At 38.1% G+C, this 24275-nt stretch overlaps 1 protein-coding gene across 2 annotated transcripts; it reads left to right on the top strand.

Moving 5' to 3' along the window:
* The first annotated feature begins 7174 nt into the window (after positions 1-7174).
* On the top strand, positions 7175-11907 carry LOC103453828 (protein NRT1/ PTR FAMILY 5.6). 2 transcript variants are annotated; one of them, XM_070824880.1, is made up of 5 exons: positions 7175-7381; positions 7473-7780; positions 9666-9883; positions 10086-10633; positions 10910-11907. In XM_070824880.1, the coding sequence occupies exons 2-5, from the start codon at positions 7612-7614 to the stop codon at positions 11766-11768; spliced, it is 1794 nt and encodes a 597-aa protein (XP_070680981.1). In that variant the 5' UTR covers positions 7175-7381; positions 7473-7611; the 3' UTR covers positions 11769-11907. The 2 variants fall into 2 exon arrangements, with proteins under 2 accessions (XP_070680981.1, XP_008391631.1); XM_008393409.4 differs by having other exon boundaries at positions 7306-7780.
* The last annotated feature ends 12368 nt before the right edge of the window (positions 11908-24275 follow it).

Raw genomic sequence — 24275 nt, 5'->3', positions numbered from 1 at the left:
GACACACCACTTTTAATGTAACCCTTGTGGTGAAAAATCTATTAATTAAACCCTCATGGTGAGCTCTGTTAGCAATTAAGGTCCAAATTCAAAGTTCCGTTAGTCTTCTGTTAAATAAAATTGGTCAAAATTAAGTTTATTTATTTTGGAAAATAAAAGGACAAAAATATAATTGAATTAAAATAAAATTACAAATAAAGAAACTTGTGAAGATAAAAAAAACCCAACAGTTCCGTATCTCATCTCAGGCTCCCAACCATCACCATAGCCACTAGTGGACCTCCATCATCGTTAACCATAACCTCAAATCCTGTTAACCTAGTCAAATTGCAGATCAAGCCAAACTCATTGTGAAAAACACATCCCACCCTCCAAGTTTGCAGACTAACCAAAACCCAAGTGAAAAAGAGAGATAATATAATTAACCATTCACAAAAGAAAAAATTTCATCATTTTTCATACCATAATATATTTTGCACACTGATGACAAAATTATGTCCAGCCTAAAAAAAAAAAAAAAAGCAAAGACAAAAGTATGTCTTCCACAATATATTGTGGTTCATCTTAACAAAATGCCATTGAAAATGTCTTCCACAAAATAAACAAATAATCTTGTCTCCCACAAAATAAAATCAATTTCCTCCGCTGCATCATTTCTTTTGCAAGGTACGGTGCTTTTTCACTTGTTGGTTTTGCATATTGTGCATTGGGGACATTCCAGAAGGTCTCCAAGGATTCTTAGCATTGGATGATATTGCAGAGGTCATTCCTGGAGGTCTCCAATGTGCATTGGCAAAGTTGGAATTGGATGATATCACTGAAGGCAATACAACTAATGGAGCTGAACTTCCAACAGTTTCAACGGTTGTCTGCCTCTTACACTGTTATTTTTGTACAATAAAATATTAGAATAACAAAATAGCATCTAAGTGTCTAGATAATATGCGAAGAACTACAAAATAAACGACTTACTTTAGTCCTTGTATGCACTAGAGCCGAATTTCCAGCTAACTGATATGGAATGTCACCTATTAGACCTTCAGTGGTTGCAGTTGCCATCTTGAATTGGCTTGTTGTTCGTATAGTTTCCACATGTGTATTCCTTATAGCCTAGATATTTTTATAAGAAAAATTACAATAATGTCATCCAAGTGGAGTTGCAACATTTGCATAGAAGTACAAAATTAAGTAGCTCACCGGTTGTTTGGCCATTGTAGGTGCTTGAGCTACAGTAGGAGTTTCATGTCCATAAGCATGATAATTGCCAGTTGCATTACCACTATCAACAACAACTTCAATGGGATTTGCACTAGCTTTCTTACCTTTTCTGACTTCAGTATGAGGTCTTGGATACATATACCTCTTGTCCACATATACACCAGGTGGAACATCCGTAGGCTCGTTCTTACAGAAATTCCAGTGATGGCCCCATTGCCAACACTTGCTGCACCTTATTGTCTTTCCTTTTCGACTTGCTAATTGTTTGTTGTTTGGATCAACGACTTTTTTTTCCATTTCTGGTTCTTTCCTCCTAACCTTTTTAGGCCTCCCCAGTTGTTTTTTCACTAATGGTGGTAGTAATGGTGTGTTGGTAGACTTAGGCCACATGTTATTTCCTTTAACTGGAAAAATCATGTAGTCATAGGCTCTCAAGTAAGTTTCTTTAGTATACACCTCATCCACATATTCCTCTGGGTCTGCTCTATGGTGAAACAATGTTGCACAAGCATGGATGCATGGGATTCCAGTTAGATCCCAACTCCTACAACTACAAGTCCTATTACCAACATCAACAACATACTAATCATTCAAGTAAGTCCCAACTTGGAATACAAGATTCCCTGCGTGTGCGGCCAAGTAATTTCTACCAGAAAATCTTGCCTTGTTAAGCTTAGTTTGAATTTTAGGACAAATTCTTCTTGGCCATGTACTCATTTCTGTCTTTTTAGCTTGCAACCTTCTCATTAAATTGCACTTTATCATCTCCATCATGGTTAAAATTGGTTTATCCCTAGCAGTAAGTATCCAACTATTAAATGTTTCACATAGGTTATTAAGAAGCATATCACATTTCACCCTAGTGCTAAACCTTGACCTAGCCCACCTAATAGGATCTCTTGCTGCCAACCAATTATATGCTTTGTCATTGACACTCTTCAACTTCTCCATCTCTGTTTCAAATTCAACACGATTAGGTGCCCTTGCAGCAGTCCATAACAAATCTTTTAGTGTCTTACCTTTGTGAATTGCTTTGAAGTTTCCATATAGGTGCCTCACACACCATCTATGATCTGCCCTTGGGACCACTTGCTTAAAAGCTACATCCAAACCCTACAAGTGCTATGAGCATTGTGTCAAACTAGATGCAATAAATAAAACACATAAAGCATCGTTTTTTTTTCAGTTAAATATGTAATTATATTTTATTACATGTCTACTCTTCTCAGTTGTCTAGTATTTTTCAATATAGCATATCAATTGGCAAACAACTTTATTCATAGAACAGTCTTGGTGAACTAGTTTTAGTGTTACCTTTTGTTGATCTAAAATAAATGTCCATCTGTGTTCTTCGACTGGTCCAAGATCATCAATAAGTAACTGTAAAAACCATGACCATGTTTCTTTGTTTTCAATTTCAACTGCAGCATAGGCTATTGGAAACATATTATCATTAGCATCAATACCAACGGCTGCAAGTAGTTGATCTGTGACAATAACTAGAGAAACTAAGTATGGAGTCTCTGACCAACTTAAGTCATAATATAAAATGATGGAGCATAATAATTTACCTTCGTATGGTCCTTTGAGATAACAACCGTCTACCCCGATCACTGGTCTGCACCCTGCTTTGAATCCTTTCTTGCAAGCATCAAGACAAACATATAACCTCTTGAAGAATGGAGGCTCTACACTCACTTTCATAGTACTTCCCACATTTGTTTGCCTTACTTCTTCACAATATTCCCAAATTTTAGCATATTGCTCATCATATGACCCTCTTAACACTTGTAGGGCTTCTGTCCTTGCTCTAAAACACTGACTAATCCCAACATCCAACTCCATGTCCCTTTTTATTACATCCTGTAAAGTTTTTGCAGTCATATGCCCGGATGATCTTTAAATCGATTCAAATACTTCTCAGCAATGAACTTGTATGTCACATACTTATTTTTCCACACTCTACTGCATATATGTTTATCATTAAGAACTTTGATTTGCCAAGTGGTATCATTTTGCATTACACTTGCATGCAATCTCCAAGGACACCCTACTGCACAAACTGCAGTAACCATACCCCTATCATTCTTCTTCATATCAATATCATAACCCCCATAAATCGAATACCTCTTGATGGCGGTTTTCAGGTGTTTAGCTTGTGCAAACCTCATCCTAATTTTGAAACTAGGTTTATCCATATCAGTTTCTGCATTAAACTCAGGATCTCTCTCAGTAGAATCTTCATCATCATCTGAATTATGAGGACTATGCAATTCCTCAGAGTTGTGCTCTTTCTCCTCAAGTAGCTCATTATCAATAATATTTTTAGGTATAACAGTCCTCTCTACAACAGGTCTCGTGTTTGTCCTTACAGATGAGATGTCCACATACTTAGCAAACAACAAATCATCATCTTCCATAGCAACATCATTTTCAGAATCATACAACTCATAGTCAGAATCATCACTATCTGTTCCATGATTACACCGATAACCAATCTCCCCATCCTCTTGTAAAAAGGTTTCATATAGCCCTTCACTATTGACTTCATATTGCTCCCCCACTTTCTTCTAAAACATTTCCATATACCCTTTTACCCTTATCTACATTAGGGTTAGGAATTTCAGTTGACCATAGGCTATTAAGAACTTCATCTTGTACCTGAGCATTGCTTTGAATGTGAGAGAACATTTTTTCTGGGACTTGAGTGGACGTATCACCCATTATCTCATGAAAAAAATCATTAAAGTTTGGTTCTGGAACTAAAATTGACTTGTCCGCATCATGCTCCACATAGATTGTCATTTCCCTTGAACTCGGGATAATGTTAATCATAGCTGATATGTCATTGTCACCATCTAGTGGATGCAAAGCACATTGAGGGTCCTCTCCTGGCTTGGTGAAATTAAATCTCTTCACATGTTTGTATCCAACTTCTTCCATCATATACTTCAGTTCATGAGTTGACAAGTCTGGATCTACATTATCAAAATATATCCTCTGCCCTCCGCATATGAACTTGAGTGTAAACAAATCAGCCCATGCAATTTGATAGCACATGTATCTCAACCTATGTAATACAGAAAAATCACTTATGCATTGCAGTACTAGCCAACTAGGGCATACATCAAACCACACTACCAATTAAAGACAAAATTGAAAGACATATATGCATTCGAACAGGTACAAAGTGATACAAGAATGAAAATTCAAGTAAGACTAAGACTCCAACTCATGATCAAAGACGTGTTGGCATTGAAAAATAAACAATGGTTTATTAGAAGTATTAGGATTCTCAAACGAAATTAAATCATACCTAAGAAATTAGCTGCGACTTCACCTTAACCCCTTCTCCTAGCCATTGAAGTGGTTTTCCGAGTTTAGTTTCACTTGGGTTTTGGTTGCTCTGCAAATTTGAGGGGTGGGATGTGTTTTTCACAATGGGTTTGGCTTGATCTGCAAGACTAGGTTAATAGGATTTGAGGTGATGGTTAACGACGGTGGACGTCCACCAATGGCTATGGTGGTGGCTGGGAGCGAGATGAGATACAGGGACTGTTGAGTTTTTTTATCTTCACAAGTTTCTTTATTTGTAATTTTATTTTAATTCAATCATGTTTTTGTCCTTTTATTTTCTAAAATAAATAAACTTAATTTTGATAGTTTTTATTTAACAGAAGACTAACGGAATTTTGGATTTGGACCTTAATTGCTAAAAGAGCTCACCACAGGGGTTCAATTAATAGCTTTTTCACCACAAGGATCACATTGAAAGTAACGTGTCACCACAGGGACTACAAAAAATATTTGGCCTTTAATTTAATTCAAATAGTTCAATTCAGATCGAATAACCAACGCCAGTTTAAGGTCTAGTGCTCTCTTTGGCTAAAATAGTAAAATTAAAATGGTATTGCTACTTACACACTCTTTTTTACCTTTCACACACTCGTATTAACTTTTTTTCAATTGATCTTCTTCATTTTATTCGATTCGATGGCCGAAAAGAGAGATATGTGAAAAATAAAAAATGATGTGTGGATAGCATCACCCAATTAAAAATGAAAAGCTTTTTCATGGGATTCCAAGGCATATATCACACAAACAAAGATAGGCTGAGGTTTTCTGATGATTAAATAAGTTAGAAAGTGTAATCTAACGTTGAAAAGGCATAATTTGAGTAAATAAAGGTGGATAATATCATAATACTGAATTTATCTAATTACTGGAGCAGTTAATTTAACGATAAAGGATTAGAGTCGACAGCAGCAGAGTATATTGTTGAGCACTCCAATTGCGGATGCCAAGCATTTTTTGGTTCTTTCACGATCTGCTTTTGACCCACTTTGAATATATGCGACTCAAACAAAAGCTTTAAAGTCTTGGAGCTAATCAATTGGCTCGTTTGATAATGTTTTTTAAAATGATTGAAAGAACTCTTTATAAGAGTGTCTTTGAAACCAATCCTCAATGAAAATGTAATGAATCCTAAAATGCACTTAAATTGCTTTTTACAAGAAACACGTAATTGATGTTTCTTGCAAGAATCACTTCAAGTACTTTTGAAACTCAAAACACTTTAATCAAAAGTGCTTTTAAACATTTCAGAAACACTTTCAAATTAGCACAATTTATTCTAATAGTAAAATTTGACCACAATATTTGAGTTGACCTAAACCAATTTAGGCTTCTGGAGCACACAACCGGTTGTTCAAGATTCACACCGTCTTTCCATGGTTGGTGATAAAGAGTTTGATATTAAGTTTTGTTCTATTATACTTTATTGTGACTTGTGAGAGTTAAAATAGCCTAGTGTAAAGTATTTTTGTAATGTCCTATCATTTGTCAAAAGAAAATCTAAGATTTTAGAAAATATCTTTACTTTTAACCTCCTCTTTATCTTAATTGATTGAGGAAAAAAATAAGAAAGAACAAAGATCGTTGGGTACAATTTTCAATTTTCTAAGGTGGAATATAAGAATCTATAGATTCACTTGGATATAAAGCTTCTCTATGGCTGGAGATAAGTTTACAACTCCACAGTTTGTGAAGTCCTTGTTTTTTTAAGTGTTCTAAATTCGTCATTTAAATTCCATGAAATTCTTTAGAATTTTCAGAGAAAAAAATATTTAAGTGTTGTAAAGATTTTCTTACATTCCTATTCCTAAATGAACAGGACATGTCTTAGGACGCATTAGTGTTTGTTAAAAATAGCAGAAAAGGACATGTCCTAGGCCGCATTAGTGTTTGTTGAAAATAGCAGAAAAGGACATGTCCTAGGCCACATTTGTGTTTGCGGAAAATAGCTAGCCAGCAGTTACAATCGAAAGGGGGGATGAGTTTTGCATAGATGTTTAAGGCTAGTTTGGTATTGTTCTACTTTTAAAAACAAAAAAAAATTATTTTTACTGTGCTATAAGAATAAAAAGTTGTAAAATAAAGTTGTTGAATGTTTGGTAAACATTTTTTGAATGTAAACTTCTTCTTTTTTTTTTTTTTTTGTAAAGGTGATTTTAAAAAAATGTTTGAGTGTTTGGTAAACTTTTATATAAATTAATATAAATATATTAAATGATTAAAAAAGATACAATATTTAATGTGAAATAATAATTGTCAAAAACAATAATATGGGGGCAAAAATTTTGATTCTGTAAAATATGTGGAGGTATATTTGCTATTTGAAAAATTCATTAAATTGACACTAATTACCATGCTTTAAAAAAAAACACTTTTTTTAAGCATGGTATACACTGCTTCTACTTTTCTATGTTTTTTTACTGTTGTTGACAACAATTTTTTATTAAAGTTTTTTTATTTTTATTTTATCAAGCACTTTTGATGCTGCAGATTTTTTAATAAGCTTTTTTTTTTTTTAAAGACACCACAATTTCAGAAGATCGTGGGTGGGTCATGGGTCACAAGCGGTGTGACAGTCATAAGCGATTTTGCGGGTCGTGACTCGTGAGCAATGTCGCAGGTTGACGATTTCTGGGTGGATGGGTCGTCGTCGAATCTAATTTGCAGGTTTGAAGGCACGTTGCGTCGTGGGTTGTTGTGGGCGAAATCGGAGTCGCGAGTTGATTGCTTTCTAAGTGGGTCGTGATGGTGGATGAAAATACAGATGGACTGTGATTAGATTTAAGAGAATTTTAACGAAAAATATTCGGTACTGTTTATTTTAATGAAAAATCACATTTTTATACTGAATAACAATTAAATGACTAATTGATTACCGATTTAGTTATTTTTTTTTGTAGAAATAATCTTTAAGCAAGCACACTCCACTTATAAACAAAGAAACTCTCTCTTCCTATAAAAGCAGGGTACTCTCCATATTTCTAGTTTGTTTCAGTACTATTTAGATGTATTTGTTTCATTAACAATACCAAGCAAAAGATGGAGCAAGAAATGGAAAAGAGAAAACAAGATAGTAGTACTGCATCATCAGAAGCAAATACTATTAGGGATGAAGATAACTGGGTTCATGATTCATCTGTAGATCATAAAGGAAGAGTTCCTCTACGCGCTTCAACCGGCGTTTGGAAAGCTTCTCTCTTCATCATCAGTAAGTCTACTCTCTGCTGTGTGTTTTGCTATATCTCTGTGTGTATAGGTTCTGTGTGTATGAATAGGTTTTACGTATGTCTTTGAGAGCCAGCAGTTCATCCTAACATGGTCTTTGATGGTTTTACTACTTTTATTTGGAGTTTAAATTTTATTTGGCCATTGATTATTCAAATTAAAGATGATACAATGGTAGGGTTTTATCCAATGTGGTATAAATCTTTCAAGATCTATAGTTGTAGAATATGAGTAGTCGGTCGATCAATGGAATAGTTTCTCTATACGCTTTGATCCGCGTATGGGATAGATTCTATGTTATCATCGGTACGTGTACTCTCTGTGTTTTGTCTGTGCATATGTGTGCATGTATTTGTGATTCTACTACTTTTCCTTGAAGTTTGAATTTTATTTGGCCATTGATTATTTAAGCTAAAATGATATGACAATAGGTTTTCTTCCATGCGATATAAATCTTCCCTAATAGTTGAAGGATATGAGTAGTCGGTCGATTATCAGAACACAACTAAAATTCAAATTTTAAAGGCTATCCAGCTAAAATTGTCTATGAGATTGGCATAACTCATCACTTTTGTCCTTGATAATAAAAATCAATAGAAGTAATCTTTGAGTTTGTCCATAATACATTATTTTGGCTCTTGCGTGACAAATCTGTCAACATCTTCGTTAAATTATCACGTAAATAACCACGTGACCATCTTTTAAGGGTATTTTTGTCAAATTAATTACTTCACTTAACGAGGATATTGACAGATTTTACACGGAATGATCAGAATGATTTACGACGGACAAACTCATGGCCACTTCTATCAATTTTCATTGTTAGTGATCAAAATGAAAAATTATGTCACTCTCAAAAGCCATTTTAGCTAAAAAACCACAATATATGTAAATATGTGTGTTTTGCCATCTCTCCTTAGTGATAGGAAAATGACAGTAGAGATTCATTTCGTGGAGGTTAGGCGTTGATGTCAAAAGGCTAGTGGCTGCCCTTTTCAATCGGTTGCTCACAAAATTAAAACCAAAGGTTTGGACTTAACCTTTTCCCTTTAGACATCATATTTCTGCGTGCACATTGCGCTTATCCTCAGTTTTGAACCGACCGACTATGTATTGAATGTTTTGTTTTGTGTGTATTGAGTGTTACTCTCACGCCATTATATGATATAACAACTGGCCGATTCTGTATTGTAATGCTTTAAGGTTGTTTTGTTAGCTAAAATGGTGAAATTAACGTAACTCATCATTTTTTGTTCCTAACAATGATAGAAATAGTTCTTAGTTTGTCAACCGTAAATCATTTTAGTTCTTTTATAAAAAAATTTGTTAATTTCTTCGTTAAATTATCACGTGAACAACCACGTGATTATTTTTTTAAGGGTATTTTTGTCAAACCAACTCCTTCACTTAATGAGGATATTGAAAGATTTTTCACGGAAATAGATCAAAATGATTTTTGGTGAATAAACTGAGGGACCACTTTTATTAATTTTCATTATCAAGGACTAAAGTGAAGGGATTTACCAATCTTGACGATAATTTTTATTAAAACCTACATATATATTTTAATAAAAAACCATATTTAAACTACATCTCTAATAGATATGCCTATTTGTTTTGTGGACTCTCTCTTTCTATTCAGAGAGATGGTTTAGATGTGGTCTCTCAACCATCCCTCATGTTTTTAAGTCCGGTGGATCGCACTTTTGTATATCCTCGCTACTTTGTCGATATTATTTGATGGTTCAGATGCTTTGATCCTACAGTTGTCGATATATTGTCAGATAGTGGACATGATGAATATTCTTGCCTTTCTTTACTAAAGTCACATATCAATTTACTTACTGATATATTCAATAATTTTGTAGCTATTGAATTTAGTGAGAGGTTAAGTTACTTTGGAATAGCCACAAATCTCATCACCTACCTCACTCAATTGCTTCACCAAGACATCAAAACAGCAGCCAAAAATGTGAACTTCTGGGCAGGAGTGACAACTATAATGCCTTTAATTGGAGGATTTTTAGCAGATGCCTACACTGGCCGATTCAGCATGGTTCTGTTTTCATCCCTCATATATCTAATGGTAAACATTTGAAACCCCAATTTACAAGAGAAACTACCGGATGCTACTGTGGCGGTACCCTTAGCTAATGACGGACTGCCATGTGTTTTAATTTCTTCAAGTAGCTGGTGCGTGGTCGGCTTAGGATACTAAGTCACATCACCGTTGCAGGGTAGTTCTTCTCGCATTCATAAATATAGGACTAACTCCTACAAATCACCAGGGCCTAAGTCTCCTGACAATGTCCCAGTTTATCCCAAGTCTAAAGCCCTGCAGTACAAAGACGTGCCAACAGCCTCGAAAACTTCATGAAGTGGTGCTTTTCATTGCCTTGTACTTCATCTCAGTTGGAACTGGAGGGCACAAGCCATGTCTTCAAAGCTTTGGAGCGGATCAATTTGACGATGATCACACGGAAGAACGAAAGAAAAAAATGTCCTACTTCAATTGGTGGAACTTTGCACTTTGTTGTGGATTGTTTCTTGGTGTGACTGCAATTGTCTATGTTCAAGACTATGTGAGTTGGGGTGTGGCTGATCTTGTGCTAACAATCACCATGGCTTTTACAATTGTGACCTTCTATATGGGGAAGGCTTTTTATAGGTATAGAATCCCAGAAGGAAGCCCTCTGGTCCCAATGTTACAGGTCTTGGTTGCAGCCATAAGAAAAAGAAAATTACCTAATCCTTCAAACCCCGCTTTGCTATTTGAAGTTCCCAAGTCCCATAAGCACTCCCAAGGAAGGCTTTTACTTCATACAAATAGGCTTAGGTAAGTAAAGCATAAACCTTCATTATCTAATTACAATTTAGTTGAATAAAACTACTTCAGACATGCCACATTGGCAACCACATCTCGAACAGAGGCAAGGCCGGAGTTCATCTCTATTAAAGACGTGGTCAACAAAGTCATCAATATTATTGGGCACATTGTTGGCACGTCTCAGATAGAAGTCGACCTTCCTTCATCTCTAAGATTCTGTAAGCAAATTTCATTAGTAAATATGGTCCAAAGTGAACCTTGGCACTAATTACCTTTTATATGTAGGTTTCTAGACAAGGCAGCAATCATCGAAGAGAACGAGAACACATCTTGGGACCAGAAACACAATCCTTGGAGATTGACAACACTGACAAGGGTGGAAGAGGTGAAGCTTATTTTAAACATGATCCCCATTTGGCTAACCTCTTTAACATTTGGACTATGTGTAGCACAAGCCTCAACATTCTTTGTCAAACAAGCTGCAACGATGGACCTGCATATCACTGACAACTTCAAAATCCCACCAGCCTCAATCTATTCTCTGGGGGCCATTGCAATGCTTATCTCCGTCACAGTCTATGACAAGATTCTTGTTCCGATTCTAAGGAAAGCGACCGGCAACGAAAGGGGGATTAACATTCTCACAAGGATTGGAATTGGCATGATTTTTTCAGTTATAGCAATGTCGGCTGCAGCATTAGTTGAAACAAAAAGACTAAAAGCTGATCAGCCGCAATCTATGAGTGTGTTCTGGTTGGCTCCCCAGTACATAATTCTAGGGTTTGGAGATGGATTCACTCTGGTAGGGTTACAAGAGTATTTCTACGACCAAGTTCCCGACTCGATGAGAAGCTTGGGGATTGCTTTTTATCTGAGTGTGATTGCGGTTGGGAGCTTCATAAGCAGCTTTCTGATTATTGTTGTGGATCATGTCACAGGAAAGGGTGGGAATAGCTGGTTTGGGAAGGACTTGAACTCAAGCCGTTTGGATAATTTCTACTGGCTTTTGGCAGCCATGAATGGTTTGAATTTATGTGTTTATGGGTTGTTGGCTAGGGGTTATACTTACAAAAATGTGGAGAGAAGGGTGGTTGTGGCTGACGACACTTCTCTCAGTAATAGAATTGATCAATCTATGGCTTAGCTGTGATGTATCTAAGAAAAATGAGCAGTGATTGCTCAATGTTTCACTATACGCAATGCATGTAGAAGAAAAATGTGGACACAATGGAAGTCGGATAAAAATGTCCAAGAATTTTATTATATTTTCATATTTTAACTCAGTTTATTACTACTATTTAGCGTAGCAAGCATGTCAAATTGTAAATGTTGTTTGTTGTATTGTAAGAAAAGCTGCTTATGATTACGAAGCTAAGCCATAAAAATAGGGAACTTTAACAAAAAGCTTCAGGTACTGTTCACTTTAATGAAAAACTACATTTTTACACTAAAAAGTCAATTCTGGTACTATTTATTTTACCCTTTATTTTGTCCTTATCATTAAAACTCAAAGTTTTCAAGTCATTTTCATTAGTTTTCCTTAAAAATAACTATTTACGGGCAATATATTATTTTCTGGCTTAATTAACTGTTGATTGGCCGTTAAGATGTTAAAAAATAACTTAATGAAAAAGTGTTTCCATTTAACAGTAAACAAGAATATTTTAAAATTAAAACTTCTTTTGGTCATTTAGTATTACGGTTTAATAATAATTCTCATTACTTGTACGTGAAAAGTCTTATATTTGAATCTCGTAAATATCAAGTTCGATATTAATTTTTTAAATCACCCCTAATGGAATTAACTATATCGTTGAATATAAAAATAAAAATAAATAAAAATAAAAACAACTTGATTTTAATTTAGGAGATTCGACACATGCTTTAGAGGATGTACAATCATTGAACCTAGTAAACCCCTGGAAATCCTTTAAATTCGTAATTAAGTACATCTCCTAATTAAGGTTTGCCCTCTTTCGTTTATTTTGATGGAAATTAAGGCATGCTTTCAACCATCGTCTAAAGCTAAATTGAAAAGTTTCTTGGATAAGCTCCTCAAACTCTACTCACAGTATTTACCAAAAAAAAACAAAAACTATTTATAGTAAAAAAAGAAAAATTACACATATAGTATACTTTTAATACTTAATTTCATATTAAGACAACACTTTTTAAATATTTCAAGGAGAGACAAAAAATAATAAATATGAAATATGACATCATTTGCTTTTATTTTTCTAGAGTTTAACTTACGAAAATACCCTTTATTTTTGGTATCTTTTCACACTTCTCTCTCCAGCATTTGAGTTGTTCATGCCACCTAGGCACCTTGTTTCTCGGGGTTCAAGGAGATGGTGTAGTATGTGCAAGTTGGGCATCTATGCCTTTTTGCCTCAAGAAGGAGCTTCCCATAGTATGTGCAAGTTGGGCATCTATGCCTTTTTGCCTCAAGAATGAGCTTCCCATCATTAGTTGAGGCTAACTAGTACAAAAGCTAAAACACTTATATTTATACTTGGGAATGAGACTTTAGAAAACCTAATTCAAATTTATTCGTTTCATCAAGTACATCAAAATATGCCCTCAAACTTTTTAAAAGGATAAAAAAATTGATCCAAGTGAACAAAAGACCAAATTACAAAACAAGCGTCAATCTTATATCCTTATACATTTGGACATCGTTCAATCAACCCTTAAAGGACTGAATACATGATGGAACATGCACAAGAGAAATTAAATTAATACACAGTGATTCATTAATTTGAAGGATGATGTTACTAAACTTTAAACTTAATTTGATTGATAAAAAAGTAAATTCTTTGGAACTTACAAATACCGACTAAGAATCAATCTAACCCAACCCAACACAAACTAGGCTTCCCCATTTACAAATTCTTCTAAAAATATACAAATTGGTTCTATTAATATATATATATATATAACTGATTCAATTTCATGCTCCATAATGTGACAACCCGTCCCTAATTTTACGATTTTATTAATTTTAAATGAGTGAAGTGACGAAAATGCCCTTAAAGGCGAGGATGTTGACCTTCGTTGACCAACGTATTGTGAGACATATGAAACATTCTTTTAGCGTATCCTCGTAGTGCTCATCACTACGAACGTGGAGGAGTAAGTGGAATCGAATTTGGAGTTACGACAGAAATCTTACGGACTTACGAACATAAGGGTATTTTGGTAATTTTCCAAGTTGAGAGCTTTTCCACTTAGGACCACTCCTTAGCTGACACGTGGCAACCTCCCCCATTTCTGGGGTGTTCTTCCCAATTTTCTCACTCTTTCTCCTTCTCACTCTCTTTGTCTCTTCCTCGGGAACACTCATTTTCTCCAAGCAACACACATCACCGTGACCTCCACCACCGTGGTTCATCCTCTAGTGACCTCACCACCTTCAAGACCTTTCCATCTCGAATCCCTATTTCCTTCTATTTCCCTGCACCGTGGAACTACCAATATTCCTGAAATTATTCCAACGAGCTCTCCACGATCCCGCCCTAGGTAAGTCTTGGGGACACCTTCTTTCTCTACCATTTGATGTTCTGATGCGATTGCTGAGCCTACATGCATGAATGGGTGAAGTTTTGATGCAAAAATGGCAGGGGGAATTTCCTTAGTTTTCTGGCAATGAATCCGATAGCTTCGAGCCTTTTTTCGGTCAACTCAGGCCACAGCTGAGGAAACTATTGGTTCATTTCAATTCCTTGTTCCCTGATCTTCGATTTGGTATATTGGGTGATTAGGTTTAATGAAGATTTGTGGTTGATCGAACCTTGCTTTGTTGTCCGGCCGAGTTTTTCTAGAAACCGGTGACCGGATTTAAAAATAAAAAAAATAAAAAAAAACCCGGCCCAAACCTTTAGGTAGTTGATCCATAACCTATAACCCGGATCCGTGGGCTAGACCCAGCCTGGATCCATTTCTGATTTGGAGGGAATATTCCCTTGGAATATTCTGTTTCCATCTGAGAATGGAATATTCCATTAAAGTTAATTGTTGACCATTAGTTGACTTTTGTTTACTTTTTCGAAATTTTCTCGAAATCCCTCCTAGGCTAATTTCAACGTTCCGAGTCCATTTTTGACATCCATTTAGTGAAATTCTAAAGTTAAGTTTTAATGTAGTTGAACATCGGGACGTCTCGTTAACTTTTTAGGTTTGACCGTTGATTTTTCTGTAGACTTTTTATAAAATTTGCCGGGGACCCTCCTTAGCGTATTTTGACGCTTTGATTTCAAATCCGCACTTCCTTTTCCCAAATTTAATTGTCTTAGTGAAGTTTTACTAATGGGTCCTAATATTATGCTTAGGTGCGATTACAATCGGAGACTCTGGCTACTCAAGTTCGAACGGCTGCGACCTCGCAAGTAACTGTGAGTGGATCTTTGCTTTTAAGTATTATATATTTATTTAGATTCCATTTATACATTTGAAAAAGGATTTCCTATGTATGCCTAGATTATACTAATGTTTATAAGAATTAGCGAAATAATGGAAATTACGAAATTATCCTAAATCCTACAGGATGCACAGGTATGCGTACTTTTATGGGATTTTAATTACGACCATGATTAATATTTTATTTATTACTATTATGTCGATGTGAATTATCGATTTACTGTTGTGTTATTGTATTTACGTTATTTGCTCATTGTTGCTGCACCGGTATTAGTACTTGCCCGGGCTAGGGCCAGTCTTTTACGTGTATGTGCACATCGCACCGTGCGCTCACTTTGGATATTGTAGGTGCCAGTCATGTCGTAGATTGTTATAGGCAATTAGGACTCATATGTGCAACGCATAGCTCCAACTTCACGTGATTGTAGTACTATATCGTATATCATTATTACACCCAGTCATGTTCATGTCAGAAGATCTCTGCATGAACTCGTGTGTCAGCATGTGTCGATGAGCACTCGATATGATATGTTTGCTTATGCGAGATTATGTGATTACAGGCGTCATGTGCTTACTTACGAAATATTATGCCGTATTGAATTATTGAGATTTTGCAGGCTATAGTAAGCATTTTCTTACTATACGTAGTATTTATATTTTGGAAACTATACTTGTTTTACGATGAGAGGTTCTTATGTTTTCGAAAACGTTTTTACAAATCTTTGTTTTTAGGCACACTCACCCTTATTTTTTTCCCCTCCAGGTTTAGTAGCTGAGCTTTCATGTAGACGAGGATTCTTGGAAAATCTTTATATAGATGGTTACTTTCGATGGTATAATTCTCATCCTAATTTACTGTATTTTACTCATGCTCTGACATCACATATGAAATGGGTTCATTCCTGCTCACAACGCACTCTTATATTTAGGCACTTTTAGGTTTTGATTTACTTACATTTTCCACATCACTACACTTTATGGCTTCGTCACCCTCCGGATGTCGACCAGCACAGCTCGATTTGAAGTCCAAGTGGACATTCCGGGTTGAGGTATGTCAACAATGCTCTTGATTCTTCCATAACCCTTACCTTCCTCGCATGAGTAAGAAAGTTGCATTTTTTTTTTAAAGTATTAAAGTCAAACAAGTTGCATATTTTTTTTAGAAAAAAAAAAGTAAAAAAGTATACAAAACAGATTGTACATGTATTTGAAATTGATTATGCAAAAATGGTTGAAAACAGTTTGAACTGATTTTACAAAAATGGTCAAAGACGGGTTGAACTTATTCTGCCAATGGTCGAGGACGGGTTGAATTGATTATGCAAAAATGGTTGATGACGGATTGAATTGATTTTGCAAAGAAGGCAGGTTGAACTAGTCCTACAAAGATGGTCGAGGACAGGTTGAACTGATTCTGCAAAAATGGTCGAAGACAGGTTGAACTTATTCTGCATCAACGGATTCTCCAAAAATGGTCGATGACAGGTTAAACTGATTTTGCAAAAATGTGCAAAATGGTTGAGGACGGGTTGAACTGATTCTGCAAAAATGGTCGAGGATGGCTGATTCTGCAAAAATGGTTGATGATGGATTGAACTGATTCTGCAAAAAATGGTCGATGACTGCTTGAACTGATTCTGCAAAAATGGTCGAGGGAGGATTGAACTGATTTTGCAAAAAATTGTCGATGACGGGTTGAACTAATTCTACAAAAATGCTCGATGACAGGTGAACTGATTATATGAAAATGGTTGAGGACGGGTTGAACTAATTCTACAAAAAAGATGGGTGTAATGATTCTACAAAAATGATCCAAGATGGGTGAACTGATTCTGTAAAAATAGTCGAAGACGAGTGAACTAATTCTGCAAAAATGTTTTTATCCACATTAACATATTTGACGGTTTTTGGAAAGAAATAACATAAACAAGGCAATGTGGAGATAATTTTGAGTTTCAAGGAGTAAAATTGTGACTTTGAGTTTCAAGAGGCAAAATAAAATCAAAATCAACTTCTAGGAACGTAGCTACAAATAAGCCCTTATATAATAACAATATTGTGGGGGTAGGAACCATAATATGAAGTGGTGAGAACAAAAAAGGACAAGTGCAAAAGAAATTATATTTTTTTTAACAAATGATATTATATACACTAAAAATGTGGGAGAGTAGGCTAACCCTCACAATGGGCTAGCAATAATATGGTTCAAATTCATCTTTCGCGAGAATCGAACCTAAGACCTCTTACTTACAAGTGAAAATGAATATCACTAGACCGTAGTATTTAATGGCAAAGAAATTAAAAAATTAATATAAGGGGTTTGATTCAGTTTAATTTGTTTTCATATAGGCCAAATTTAACCAAAGCGAATTACAGTTTGGTGGTAAAACTTAATCAAATTGTTGAAGGGGTTAAAAATTTTCGCTTTTATCATTCACATTTTCACAACAAAGTTACAACATCAAAATGTCAGACAACAACTAGATTTCAAATTGTCACAGATATATCTCGTTATTCATGTGATTTGAATCTAAAACATAATGGTTGTTCCACATCCTAACTCGTCTTACTGCTTTTGAAACATAACAAAGTCCGGTGTTGTATTACTCAATAATACAAGTTTTAAGTATAATTCTCCACTATAAAGATCTATTATATGATCAAAATTGAGTTAAGGATAAATCTCAGTTTACTACCCTCAAGTTTCGTGGTTTTCTACATTTGGTACATAAAGTTTTTTTTGTCCCAGAGTCGTACCAAAAGTGTTAATTTTGAAACATTCTCTGTAATACCTTGAAAAATTTAAGTATATGAATATGTGGAGAAAATCGAAAATAAATCGATTTATGGTTATGAAAATTTAATTGAAAAAATTTATAATTTTGTTGCCGAAATATGTTATAATTTACGTCATAAAATTTATCGATAAGTGAAAAAGATGAAAATGCCCCTAGTTGGTTTAAAGTAATTATACGAGGACATATTTTATCCTCATATATTTTATCATATCTTGTGGCATATTTGGATAGAACTCGATCTCATGAACGCGTAGGCGCAAACCGTTTGTGAAACAGAGTTATAACGAAAGAGTTATTAACAAACGAAGTTAGGGGCAAAAATGGTAATTTAATTATTAATCTGGAAGGCTCCAGATTTGTTGGAGTGTGGATATCGTGCCACGTGTGTGGCTGAGATTGAGAGAAATGGGAGAGAAAGGAAAGGGGAAGACCAATCAAAACAAGGGGGAAAAGAAGATGGCCAATCAAGGAGAGGGAACAGGAGAGCAAGGAGGGAACGGGTGTCCTACCAGACCAGACGGCGTCACAAGGTTTTCGACCGCATTCACGGTGTTTCACAGAGATTTGAGGCAAATTGCCACCGGGAAACATCTCCCTAGCCTTCCCTCTTCCATTTCCACCCAAAATTAGAAGGAATTTGGTGGTGGTTTTGGGGAAAAATGGACAGTGGTTCGTGTGAGTGTACGGCGTCGATCCGCAAATCGTGAAGCTAACTTAGCCAATTAGCACCACCAATAGGCTCCCCTCAACCCCAAGAACAAAGCCCAAGTAGTGGTGGAGGCGTCGGAGTCAATATGGAGGTCGAATCGAATCACACCGAATTCTAGGGTTATGACGGTTCGAGGGTGATTTGAGGTATTTCCCTGCTGAATTGGATTTCAGCCTAGGTATGAAAGTTGTTCCTCTCATTGAACTTTGCTTACCTGTAAAATTTGGTAATTTTTTGAGTTCATCGGAAAATTAGGTTTCCTTTCGCCGGAAACCGCCACGTGTGGTGGCGTGTGGCCAAATTTTAATATTCTAAATATGAATTAGTTATCCATTTGATGTGTTTCATTTATGAAAGCTAATGTTGGTTATTTTGGTTATTCGTCAAAATTGGAAATGGATTGAAAATGAAATGTGAACTACGATTGGTTTGATCCCTTCGTATGGTACGTAGGCAATCTAACAAGAAGGTTAGATGCAGCCATAAAATAATCGAGATTAATCTTGATCGAAAATTAGAAAGAAGAAAAGAGATTGGGTGTTTAGTTTAAAGAGCGACCTTATGTTTTTGTTAAATATATTTAGCTATAAAATTTGTGAGGAATTAAGAATTTATTAAAGAAATTGTGATTAATGGTAGTAAATAAACAAAAGTTTAATTTGGCCTATCACCATAATTAGTTTCGGAAATAGAAATTTCAGGGGCGTTACAGTCTCATACATTCGTTAGTCTGGCTATTAAGTCTCTCGTTAACTGATGATGTGGCGCCCAAGTGGACAATAATTGGACGGCCACATGGACATAAAAATTCAAAAAAAAAAAAAAAACCACCCATCTTTTTCCTCCCCCAACCCCTTCCCTCTCTCATTTCCTCTGCAACTCGTACCCTCCATTTTCTCTACTCTGAGGTCCTCTCCTGCCACCGTTCAATCTTGGTCTTTAACCTTTCCACTTTGTCTTGGTCGGTCCATTCGTCAAGCAATGACTACCGTTGTACGGCAGCAGGTAGATTCCCTTGGCGATTGTAACCGTAACCACAGACGGTGAGGGCCCGACGTCGGAATAGAAGGACTCGTTCACATTCCCATTCTTTTGCACGGTGCTGACCTTAGATCCATTCATAATTGAGCTATTACATAAAGAGGCTTAATGTTTGGGCTTGTATGTGGCAGCATTGTAAATAGAGCTCGAGGGCCTGCTTTTTGTGACGCCGTCGCAGATGGAGGATACAGGCCTGGATTTTGAGAATCCGTAATCGCTACCCGTCTGATCGCTCTTAGATCGTTGAAAGATGATGAATTTATCTTGGTCCTTCGAATTGGGGCCGTTGCTCTTCTGGTGGTTGCCGGTTTTTCCTTCCATCGGATCCTAGTACCCGACGGTGGAGAAGCTGAGCTCCCTGTAGAACGACATGCTCTGCATAGTGCTATCCATGAAACCGAGGCTAATGTTTAGAATCCCGTGAGGGCGGCCGGATGGGCAATGGAGCTGGATCGCCATGGACCACACTTTTGACTTGTTCTGCAAATTGTTCACCACCACTGCGGCGATGAGATGAGGGTTGCAGATTAGAGAAGGGTACAGGTTGCAGATTAGAGAAGTGTACGGGTTGCAAAGGAAAGAATGGATGAGGGAGTTGGGGGGAGGCAAAAGAAGGGTGGGGTGTTTTTATTTTTTTTAATTTTTAAGTTCCACGTGTGACGTCCAATCATTGTTCACATGGTTACCACGTCATCAGTTAACGGAAGAGTTAACCGCCAAACTAACGGCTGTATAAGACTGTTCTAAAATTAACATTTTAGGTATGATTCTAGAAATTTGAAAGTAATAGACTATTGTTGACCCTAAAAACTACCAAACTTACGTGGCGCGCAGGCCGAGTAATCTATAAGTTAACTACGTCCTTCGGTGAATGCGGGGAGTGCCAACTCGTCGGCCAAGCTCGACCGAGGAGTAAATTTATTGATGTTGCGTTGGGCGCGCGACTGACTTCTGCGTCTTGCGATTGCGACCGAGGAAGGAACACGTATCGGCCTCTTGGGTTCTCGAACCTGAAGACAAGGCTACTATTCTTACGAAGTTCACGAATCGTCGTCGTCGGATTCGGTCACAGTGATGTTATTCGTCAGAGTAAACTTACGTCGAATCGACACCAAAGTGTAAGGGCACAAATACTTAAAGCAAATATAAGTTTTAATAGTGAACGTGGTTCAGCCGTCTGAATGCCGAACTCTAAACCCCACTTGAGAGTATCCAATCATACAATAACTCGGCGTGCAATGCGGCGAACAAACTGTAACACCTTACTTCGTCGAGAAGGCTAATGAGATAACCTCAATCAACAAGGATTCGAAAATCCTTCTCGACCGAGACTTAGATAGGTAACCAACCATCCTCGCCGCAGTGCTGTTGATGCCAACGAAAGATGCTGCGAGATCGGTTAATTCTACGACGACAGAGCTATCTATGCCGACTTAAGATATCACCGGTTGCTTTCACAGTGCTGTTGATGCCAACGGAAGATGTGTAAGCGAAAAGAGAATAAAAATCTCAAAGTTGTTGAGAGAGTTTGCGCAGGGCAGTTGTGTGTTGAATTGGAGAGGCCTTGAATGATGCACCGCCTCCTCTATTTATAACATTGGATACCTTTGAAGCCAAGTTAAAACCCTACTCGAACTAGGTCTTCTTCTCCTGATCAAACACCAACTCGACCAGTCCTACTTTCACTATAATTGTGAACCTAGTCCTTTATTAAGCCGGATTCGTTTCCGGGTTATTAACCCTGCTGAGACTCCTTATTGCGCCAGAACTCGACTTGTCTTGCAGCATGACCTAATCGACCTAGGTTTGGAGGCCCACGCACTAAACGATCCATGGTACCCTTGTCGTAAGGCCTTCCGGGCTGAGAATGATCCTATACTCGGCCCAAACTAATATTTTGGGCCTAAACATTGCCCCCTCACTTCTGAGGTCCTCGACCTAAATTCTTTGGTCGAGTTTTGACCTTAAACAAGCGAATCTAACACTCAGAGCCCAAGTACTCTATTTCCAAGGCGCATTTATTGAGCACGATTGCACGATCTTGATCCTGTTGACCAAAACACCACATGGCATCCTTTAACACGGCCAATCCCCAATAATGACGTCTAAGGCGTGCGGCTCCCTAAACTGTCGTGTCATCATGACATTATTGTTGAACATGACCATGCTACCTCAATCCACGAGCCTTTCGTCATCGTGCAGACGCCAAAACATCTTTCGCCTTAAATCTCACCGCCACACGCAATCGTGCGCCCCCAAAACCTGAGACCCTCGGTCTTCTCAACTGCATTTCTTGAATATCCATAATGATTAGCGATTTCTTTGGTCGATTTTACCCTTTATTTTGAATTTCGAACGATTGCCCTTCCTTCCACAATTCTATAAATACCGAAATTCTCTCATTTAAACTTCACGCTTTTAAATTTCCTGAAATTTCTCGCCATCATTCTCCAGTGCATTTCTTCCTTCCAAGTCTTTGTTCTTCAATCTTTAACCCAGAAAGTTCTTTTCTTGTCATCCCTTCAACCATTCACCATGGCCTCCTTTATCTCCAAGCTTTCTAAGGAGTGTGACCAATGCCAGAAAATTATCGATCGGAGTTCAATCAAGACCATCCGTTTTGAAAGTGACATGAGTACCCCTCATTAGATCTTGGGTCCTCTCTTCAAAGCGGCAGTGCCATCGACCATCACTGGACTTCTCCAGGAGCACTGCCTATCACCCTTGCTATAAGGGTTCGACTGGTCGAAGTGGGATGTGGCGAGGCCCCAAGGCTCTTGGCCCTCGACCACTACAACCTGGGCAACCTGGGTTGTTCGAATGGAAAAACTCTTCGACGAGCAATGGAAAGCCCTAGGCATCTACGACGCCATTCACCTTTCGTCCATGGATGAGCTTCTCCTAGCGGCTTTATGCTTCTGGTGTTCAGCCACTAACACCATGGTCCTCCCTCTCGGCCCTATTGGCTCCACCATCCTCGACCTTACTGCCATCTTGGGGACTTCCCCGACTGGAATCCTAGTCGACTCTGCCCTCCCTGGGTACCCGTCGAACCTTAATTTGAAGGCGCTCTTTGACAAACGGGCCCTTGAGACGCTAAGCAGTGAAGGCCAAACCCCATCGAAGGAAGAGGTTCACAAGCTTCATAAGAACTTCTTCAACTACAACACCCTCTACTCCATTTTACCGGCCGATGAGAAGAGGCTATGCGAGAAGGAGAACACGAGCCTTTCCTCTTCTATTGGGTACAACAAATTTATTTGTTGTACCAAATCTAATAAGTGTCTGGTCGAGAACATGCCAGTGGCCGAAACCCTAGCTAGCGGTCACACTTTGGCACTTAGCCCGGCCATTCTCGCTCATCTTCTGCACTGCTTGGTCGAAGCAACTCTAGATAAGGTCGATCCGCAGCAGAATGAGCCCCTCTGGGTCTTCCAACTCTGGCTGCAGGTTTACTTTGCTCCTCTTCGGCCAACGATTGCCGATTTCTTGCCTAGGGAAGCGCTCAGCCCTCAATTGGTTTTTCAGCCAATCCCCCATCACCAAGCCGAAGAAGTGTTCAGATACTTTTTCGCTCTCGACGACCTTTCTAATGACGAGTTCTTGATCTGTCGTCGTCAAGAATACCCTTCGTCGATTAGACTTCCTACAACAGCATGGAGTGCAGACAAAGATGCCAACCTTAGTCAATCCTGGGGATTTTTTGTACTTGCCCGCGACCTGCCTCTCGGTTGTGAGGGTCGCCGAGCGAGTTGGGAAGTGTATCATCCCAACTTCCTCGCTCGGCAGTTTGGCTATATCCAAGGTTGTCCAGTCCCTCTTCTTTCCTCAAGGTCGGTCCTAAGCCGCGGACGCGAATCTGGCTCTTCAGAGAAGAAATGCACCGACGCCAAAAGGGAGTTCCAGGAGCGGTGCTAGAAATTCCACCTTCGACAGGCCACTCCAAAGACTCTTTGCACTGACACCTTCGGTGACTGGTGGGAAACGTATACCCAACAGTTTTTTGGTGTTCCGGTCGAAACCGTCTTGAATAAACTTTTCGATGATCGACCTAAGAAAGCTTTTGCCCCCCAAGCCCAAGGTAACAGTTTACTTCTGCCTTTTTCCTTCAACCTTGAACTACTGATCTGCTTTACTAATTTGCTTTTACTTTCTCAAGTAGCCGGTCGTTGAAAAAAATGGTGGTGGTTGCTGCGGCTGCGGCTGAGAGAAAATCGATCGTCTCTATGAAAGCAAAAACTGCTGCGCAGGCCTTGCTAAGCAAACGGCCTCGTCGAGAAGCCGAGCCGACCACCTAACCTCCTCGGCCCGCCAAACGAATCAAAAAGCTGGCGAAGAAAGGAGAACGGGAGATTCACATCATCTCTAGTCAAACTACGGGAGTGACAACTCCCAACGTTTCCCCTTCTCCCCCCATCGCCCAAGCCTTGGTCGAAAATCAAAAAACTCCGGCTGAAGAAACCGTCCAAGCACGGCCTGTTTCTAGGGTCGGTAACCTAGTTGTTGTTCCCCCGGTCGAGGCTGCACCAGTCCTGGAAGAGGTAGTCCCTGCAACCGAAAGAACTTCTCTTGCAAATCCAAAACCTTCGGCCTCCGTTCTGGAAGAGAGCGAAGAGAGCGACGAGGTTCCCCTGGCGAATCGCCCTCATCCCCGCCGTCAACCTCCTCCTGAGTCCGAGGCGGT

The sequence above is a fragment of the Malus domestica genome, chromosome 07, assembly GCF_042453785.1.
Source record: "Malus domestica chromosome 07, GDT2T_hap1".
NCBI classification, from domain to species: Eukaryota; Viridiplantae; Streptophyta; class Magnoliopsida; order Rosales; family Rosaceae; genus Malus; species Malus domestica.
This window is presented reverse-complemented; position numbering and strand designations above follow the sequence as displayed.

Coding starts and splice junctions, on each gene's coding strand:
- LOC103453828 (XM_070824880.1), top strand. CDS start 7,612: ATGGAGCAAGAAATGGAAAAGAGAAAACAAGATAGTAGTACTGCATCA. Junction 7,781..9,665: donor AGCTTCTCTCTTCATCATCA/GTAAGTCTACTC, acceptor ATAATTTTGTAG/CTATTGAATTTAGTGAGAGG. Junction 10,634..10,909: donor CTTCATACAAATAGGCTTAG/GTAAGTAAAGCA, acceptor TTTTATATGTAG/GTTTCTAGACAAGGCAGCAA.